The sequence below is a fragment of the Chlorocebus sabaeus genome, chromosome 16, assembly GCF_047675955.1.
Source record: "Chlorocebus sabaeus isolate Y175 chromosome 16, mChlSab1.0.hap1, whole genome shotgun sequence".
In the NCBI taxonomy this organism is placed as follows: domain Eukaryota; kingdom Metazoa; phylum Chordata; class Mammalia; order Primates; family Cercopithecidae; genus Chlorocebus; species Chlorocebus sabaeus.
In genome coordinates, this window is record NC_132919.1 from 17,770,069 (window position 1) to 17,777,993 (window position 7,925).

Sequence of the window (7,925 nt, forward strand, 5' to 3'; positions counted from 1 at the left end):
TGAGGGCTGGGCTCCAGCTGGAGACTCACCTGCCTTTCCTTTCTCTTCATCAGACGTGTTCCAGCTGCCAAGAAGCCGGGGCCACCATTGGGTGCTGCCACAAAGGATGCATCCACACCTACCACTACCCGTGTGCCAGCGATGCAGGTACGAGCCCGCCTGGGAACAGGTGGGCATTGGAGCCCATCCAAACAGTCCAGGGGGACCCTGGGCACAGCTCCCCAAACCCAGGCCCCATCTCACTCTTCAGTTTCCCTCCTCTCTTGCCCCAGCAATTCTTTATCTTTCTGTCCGCATAGACCGCTGCTGGGCAATGCCAGGGACATGGAAATGAGGCATTCCCCAGTCACCTGCTTGAGGAGTGCCCAGAGCAGTGAGCGAAGATAGAGGCGTAAATTACAATGTGGAATGCTGTCTGTGGAGCCGTCATTGCCAAGGGGCGGGGAGGATCTCAGGCCTCAGAGAGAAAGGGGCATTGGGGGTTGGGCCTTTGAAGGATGAGTAGGAGTTCACTGAGCAGAGACAAGGGGAAAGGCACTACTATGACAGCGAAAACCAAATGAGTTGGGGGTGATGAGATTCAAAACAGAGACTGAGACCCATGATCTCCTGTTGGCCACAAGGAGCAATTGTGGAAGCTCTGAAGCAGGGTAGCGGGGTCTGGAGGTAGGCCCAGGCTCCCCTCATCCTCCCCCCAAGTCCCTCCTCTCCCTCATGCATTCATTTGTTCCACAAGCATTTATTAAGCCTCTACTATCACTGGGCACACAGAGTGACACTGCATGGACTGGAGCTACCCAAGAGCCCTGACCTTTATTGACCAGGTGGGGAAACTGAGGCTCAGAGACATTCCTTATTTCATCCAAAGAAAGCAGTTGCTTATGGTACAATATTCGTCATTGGTGACAACAATGTTTTGGGAGATTTGGGGCCAACTTTGGCCTGGATTCAAACCCTAGTGGTAGTGGGGGTTTTCGTTTTTGTTTGAGACAGGGTCTTGCTCTGTCACCCAAGCTAGAGTGCAGGGGTGCAATCATGGCTCACTGCAGCCTTAACCCCCTGGGCTCAATCATCCTCCCACCTCAGCCTCCCGAGCAGCTGAGACCACAGATGTGCGCAGCCATGCTGGCTCCTAGTAGTGTGTGTATTTTTATTTATTTATTTATTTTTGAGACGGAGTCTCACTCTGTCTCCAGGCTGGAGTGCAGTGGTGCGATCTTGGCTCACTGCAACCTCTGTCTCCTGGGTTCAAGCGATTCTCCTGGCTCAGCCTCCCAAGTAGCTGGGAGTACAGGCGTGCGCCACCACGCTCAGCTAATTTTTGTATTTTTAGTAGAGACGGGGTTTCACCATGTTGGACAGGATGGTCTCGATCTCTTGACCTCATGATCTGCCTGCCTTATCCTCCGAAAGTGCTGGGATTACAGGCGTGAGCCACTGCGCCTGGCCCCTAGCAGTGTTTTTAATGTGTGGTCTTGAGCAAGTTGGTCAATATCTCTGCACGCAGTTTCTCCACCTGTATGATGGAGATGATAATAGCCTCTTCTCTGCAGAGCTGCTGGGAGGAGAGTGAAATAATGAACACTACCCACACAGTGCTGCCTCAGTCCTATTTTGGGTCCAACCTCTGTGACCTCTCCCCTGTACCCTCAATCCCTCCCAACTCTGGCCTGGAAAGAGGTGAAGTCATAACCCACCTCCCAGCAGACAGAGCCCAGGTCCCCCAGACTCCCATCACTCTCCCAGCAGCCCCACCTACTGCCTCCCCTCCTCACCTGATGCCCTGCTGGCTTTGCCTGGACAGAGGGGACCACAGCCTGTACCCCGCCTGCCTGCTGGGTCCCCGGCCAGTGTCAGCCCAGTGGAGCTGCCCCAGGGAGGACACAGAGGACTTCCGAGTGCTGACAGTTCCTTGGCGGGGGCTGAGCCGCCCACACCCAGTGGGGAGGGGGCTTGCTGGAGCGGGGTCGGGGAGGAATCTCACTGGCTCCACCCTCCCACTCTGAGCAGTGTGAGCCAGAGTTTAACATGGACCCTGCCACTTGCCCAGGCATGTGGCCGCACTCCTCTTAATAGCTGCCACAAGTCGCATTCCTCCTTCCACAGTGATTAACTTAGCGCCAGCTCCACTCCCAGCCCTGCGACAGGCCCATGTTGTTTCTAGCCATCTTCACAGATTGGCTGCCTCACCCACAGCACACAGCATGGCGTGGACAGTCCCAGGACTTAATGCCCTGGCTTTCTTGTTCCATGTCTATGTACTTTCCCCTACCCCAGCGCTGCCCAGTCCCCCAAGGGGCTTACCCTTGAGTGGGACAGACAGCAAAACTGTGGTTCTTGGCCACAGTTAGGGAGACCAGACAGGAAGTAGAGTATGCACTGTGGGAGAGGTTCATCCTGTCTGAACCAGGAAGAAATCTAGGAAGACTTCCAGGAGGAGGTGACATTTAAGCCAGGCCTCAAAAAATCGGGGGAGCTGGGCAGAAACTATTTAGTGGTAGGACTTGTATGCTAGGCTTTGAGCAAGAGAACTTTTGTTTCAGGCAAAATCCTAGAAGGATTCCTCATATAACAGGGATCCCTGTAGCGCCATGAAGATTGAGGCAGGAAAGGGACTGGGAATGCTGTAAATGGAGACATACACCTCAGAGACTGCGTTGGCACAGAATCCACGGGACTTGATGATGAGGGAGAGGGAGGTGGCAAGCCTGATGCCCAGCTTCCCCATGAAGGGGAGAAGTAGGGTACGGACGTGCAAATGGAGTTATTAGCTGCAGAGCTACTGGCCCTTCCAGGCCCAGCTTCATTTCTCCAGCGCCAGCCCTTCATTATTCCTCAAAAGGGCATGAGTTGGCTGCAGACTCTGCTGGGAGCAGGATGATCTAGGGTGGCCCCAGCTGGACCAGCTTGCCTTTGCTCCATGCGGTCTCCTCCTCCAGCAGGCTGGCCTGGGTGCGTCCTCATGGCGGCAGCAGGGCTCTGAGAGAGTGGAGGTCGCAGGGCCTCTCCCAGCCTAGGTCCTGGACTTCACCACGTTCTGTTAGCCAAAGCAGATCCCAAGTCCAGCACAGAGAAGTGCAGGCCACCTCTCCGTGGGGTGAGCTGCAGAGCCACACCACAAAGGACCCGGATGCAAGGAGGGGACGGGGCTGCTCTGCCAGGCCATCTACACACACGGCAGTTCCCTTTGGCCACACTGCAGCAGAGGCTGCTGTGGACATACAAAGTGTGGGCATCTGGGCTCAGGACCGAGTGTCGCCCATCATCAGCAGGCGGGGGCTCATCAGAGCTCTGGAAGGGACAAGATAGCAGGGTTGTGTTCACCATGAAACAGCTGGCTGAGGAGGAGGGTGGACCCCTGGGAAACTGAGGAACAGCTGCCAGAGAAGGCGAGGGGGAACAAGTAAGCTCGAGAGTGAAGCTGGGGAGGACAGGCGCTTGGGGTACAGGGAGGGCCCCCAGGGCGACTCTCTCTGCCAGCCAGGCGGTGGGGTGTGGGGTGGGAGTGAGAGGGCACTGCGGGAGCGGGCTGGTCAGGCTGATCCGATGTCTGGCCAGGGAGGAGCCCCAGGCCTCTGCATCAGGCACTGGGACTGCAGGGCACCAGGGCTGCCCACTGGCTGCCATCCTCTGCCCTGCACCGCGCTGTCCTGGCCTACTCATCTTGCCACTTTCCAATCCTTGTTAAGGAACCCACTTTGGAGACAAGCAGTGACTCTGAAGAGCAGGCAGAGACTGCTACACCCCAGTGTCCTGTCTGAACCTTTCCCCACTCAGGCCCTGGGGCCAACCTGTCAGTGAGCACCCAGGTTCCCCAGGTGCACGCACCAGGTCAGGAGCCAGATTATTGAGGATTGGCCTTGCCCAGTCACTCCCGCTCCATGCCCCATGTGGGGTGGTGCTGGGGCAGTGCTGAGGGAGCCAGTTTGGAAGTGGCAAGCTCCTACCCTCAACTTCCCTTGGTGGGAGCGCCTGCAGTACCCAGGCGTGCGGGGGCAGGCCTGGGGTTTTAGCCCAGTGTCTTTGGAAAATCTGGTCCAGCCCCAGAACCGCATCTGGCTTGCCTGAGCCAAGGGAAGGGGAACAGCCGTGGCACATCTGCAGCTGCTGGCCCTGAATGGCAGTTTCCAGGTCCAAGGCACTCCCAGCTTCTGGAGACAAGGGGAGACCGCCTAAGAGAGGCCTGCTACCGCCCAGCCCTGCCCTTAGGGCTGCAGAGCTGTCCCCGCCCTGCCTTCTGGCCACCACCCTGTCACGATGCCATTGCACAGAGCCAGCTCCAGTGTGAACAGGAAGATTGTGTTGAAGACAGCACCAGCCTCCAGCTACTTTTGGGTCTGGGGTTCAGAACAGTGGCTGGTGAGGCTTGGGGGGAGGGGAGCCCAGAAGGGGACTAGGGACTGGGGGGTCCCTGGGGGAAAAGCCAGCTTCTCCCTAGGTGGCAGCAGGCAGGGGAGTGGGGACTCGCTGAGATAGCAACACATCCCGGGCCTAGGTGGGCATAAACACTGGCCGTGCTCGGTTGTCTTCTCTGCCCCACCTCCTGCACCCACTGCATGCCACACATGTGCAGGGTGGTTTATTTTAAAATTTTATTTGTTTTATTTTATTTCATCGGAGACAGGGTCTCTCTGTGTTGCCCAGGCTGGAGTGCAATGGTATAATCATAGCTCACTGCAACCTCCGCCTCCCAGGCTCAAGTGATCCTCCCGCCCCAGCCTCTCCAGTAGCTGGGACTACAGGCATGCACCACCATGCTGGCTAATTTTTATATTTTTGATAGAGATGAGGTTTTGCCATGTTGCCCAGGCTAGTCTTGAACTCCTGGGCTCAAGCGACTCACTCACCTCATCCTCCCAAAGTGCTGAGATTACAGGTATGAGCCACTGCTCCCGCCAGAGTGGTTTCTGTACACTCCCATCCTTCCATCTCCATGAAAGGCATACAGTAGGTGGCACAATGCCCATTTTACAGATGTGGAGACAGGCTCAGATAAGTAGCAGATGCTCAAATCCAGGCTTGCAACACCATGACCAGTCCGTCCACAGGGGTTCATGACGTGCTCACTGGAAGTCAGTGAGCTCTTCCAGGGGCTGGGCATACATTCAGGGAAGAAGACAGAGCTGGTGCCCTCTGGAAGCTTGCCTGAGAGTGGGGAAGAAACAAGGAGCAAGGCCGGGCGCGGTGGCTCACGCCTGTAATCCCAGCACTCTGGGAGGCCAAGCCGGGTGGATCACCTGAGGTCGGGAGTTTGAGACCAGCCTGGCCAACATGGTGAAACTCCGTCTGTACTGAAAAAACAAAAATCAGCCGGGTGTGGTGGCACATGCCTGTAATCCCAGCTACTCAGGAGGCTGAGGCAGGAGAATCACTTGAACCCGGGAAGCGGAGGTTGCAGTGAGCCGAGATCGTGCTATTGCACTCCAGCCTGGGTGAAAGAGTGAAACTCCATCTCAAAAAGAAACAAGGAGCAAGACAAGATCACACAAGTCAGCCTCTTAGGAGGCAGTGACAAGTGCGGCTGGCAGAGTAAGGCGGGAGGGAGGGAGGGAGGGACTGCCTCAAGTGAGGAGGGGCGGCCCGTGGAACTCAGCGGGAAAAGCTCTCGGTGGAGGAGGTGAGGTGAGTCAAGACCGCCAGACCGGGAGCCTCACCCGCGCCGTGGAGTGGAGTGTGGAGGGTTTTGTGCAGGATCTGATTAACTCTTTGAAAAGAGCGCCTGCAGTGTAGAGCCTAGCGGGCAGTGCGGCTCCCCTCCTGGCTGCCGACAAAACCCCACAGCTGTGAGCCTCCACCCTGTCCTAACCACCGAAACTTCTCTTTGGTCACAGGTTGCATATTCATCGAAGAGAACTTTTCTTTGAAATGTCCCAAACATAAGGTAGGGGACCACAGTGTTTTGTAGGGGGAGGGGTGTCAAGCGGGAGACGAGCCCCACCTCGCACCTCCTTCACAGTCCGCCGCCCCTTGGCTGCGCAGCCCCGCAGGGCCCAGCCCGAGAGGGAGGGAGCTCTCCCCGCCCACCCCCAGGAGCCCCCGCTGCCTCCAGCTCAGGTCCCCGTCCACTTGCGCGCTGCCGCCGCCGCCGCCGAAAACCCGCCGGCTTCGGGGCATGGGCAGCCAGGGGCTGAAGGGCCTCCCCGTAGCTCCCCAAGATAGGTGACAGAGTGGGGCAGGCGGGGGCGCGGGACGGTGGCACGGAGGTAAAGGTGAAGGTGGACGGGGTGGGGCCAGAAGGGGTGGGGCCGACGGCCTCGGGCGGAGACCCCAGCCGCGCTCTAGCGTCGCCTGGGTCGGGGGCCTGGGGGGCGGGCCCACACCGGGGGCGGGGCCTGTGGCCTTTGAGGTCCGCGGACGTCGGTAACGGGCGGGCGGGCGTCTTTTGCAGAGGCTGCCGTTGTAATCCACCCCAACGGCCGGAGGAGCCGCCGGAGCCCGCCTGCCCGCCCGCCGCCGAAGGAGAGGAGCCGCCTGCGCAGCCCCCGGGCCTTTGAGCTGCTCCCAGTGCGGGTCCATAGCCGATCCTTGATCTGGGTCCCGGATCGTGGATCCGGCCGCCTAGGGCTCAGACTTGCGGCCCCGGGTTGGGAGGAAAACCCGTTCCGGAGCCGCCTGCTCCCGGAACCGGACGGCACAGGGCGTTCTTGCCCACCCCAGGGGCCAGGCTTGCGGAGGGGGAGCCCGCGGAGCGGCCAGACTCCCCGGGGCGCTCAGCCTCCGGCGAGGGTGCGAGACGGCTTTGGCCTGGGGACGCTTTTCCCCTCTGGAATCTCAAGACGACGTGGCACACATTCCACGTGGGTGCTGTCGCCACCCCAGTCGGTCGTGGCGTGCAGCTGGGAGCCCTGGGCTTGGGGGTGGGGGTCGAAACAGTCCTGGAAGAGGCGGAGGGCGGCTCCTGGCTCCGTGGACTAGGTGGGGGAGCCCTTTCTAAGAGCGGGCTAGGCAGACGCTGGAGGGACCTCAGCCTTTGGAACAAACCGTGCGGAACGTTTCCAGGGGCCTTCCCGCCCAGCCTTTGCCAGAGCGATTCGGGCAAAGCCGGGATAGACCTGGGCTGTGCTCGGTTAGGGGTTGCAGGCTCCCCGAGTGTGGGCGGGACTGGGACACCCTTTGGCCTCTGTTCGTCCCCTTTCCAGTCCACCCCACCCCTGGAGCCCAGCCTGGGAGCGCAAAACCCAAGAAGCGGCCAGAACGCACCTCCGGCGGACGCGCGACCGTTGTGCACCACCAGGGACTGCCGCGCCCACTCTGCACGGGAGCAGGGACAGCGCTAGATTCGTGTACAAAACCTGTGTACCCCTCTATATATATGTTACATAGAATGTATATATGTTGGGAACATGCTCGCTTCTCCCGTGTGTCGCCGCCGTGCGTCGTGCGCCCGCAACAGAGCCCCAACCGGGCCTTTGCCGGGTAGGGGGCTACCGCGACGCCCCTTGCCCACGCAGCCACCACCGGCCCGGGCCAGTCCCTGCGAGTCCGTCCGCCTGTCCGTCCGTGTCCTCAGCTCTGTCCACGCTTCGATAGGCCTGATGCAGCCCCCAGCCCAGGGCCGCCCTAGCAACTTCCTGTACATATGACTGTAAAATGGTAAACGTGTGTATTATATCTGGCCTCGTTATATAGTGTATATATATGTATACATATACATATATATAATATATATGAAGACTGTAAATGTTAAGACGACTAGTGTTCTTATTAGTATATTGCTTCACACTGAAGATTGTGTGTATCGAGCTGTTTCTAAAAGATGTTTATTTTCCTTAAGAGTAAAAAACAGTCATTGCATTCAGAAAAAAAAAAAAAAGTCAATAAAGATACAACGATTGTTTTGGAAAATCTGCAGCCCGTGGATTCCAACCAGATTCAGCTGGGAGCCGGGCCAGTCTTTAGGCTGGGTAATGGGAATGAAGGGAGGG

The 7,925-nt window shown here is 58.3% G+C and overlaps 1 protein-coding gene across 6 annotated transcripts in view; it reads left to right on the plus strand.

The window, feature by feature from the left end:
• The window catches only part of RAI1 (retinoic acid induced 1), a 129,298-nt gene extending 121,453 nt beyond the window's left edge, over positions 1-7,845 (plus strand). For all 6 annotated transcript variants that reach the window (XM_008010538.3, XM_008010536.3, XM_073004725.1 and 3 more), the window contains 3 exons: positions 54-147; positions 5,832-5,881; positions 6,389-7,845. In XM_008010538.3, coding sequence (XP_008008729.1) covers positions 54-147; positions 5,832-5,881; positions 6,389-6,403 — 159 coding nt within the window. In that variant the 3' untranslated portion in view covers positions 6,404-7,845. The remainder of the gene's footprint in view (positions 1-53; positions 148-5,831; positions 5,882-6,388) is intronic.
• Positions 7,846-7,925: the final 80 nt, after the last annotated feature.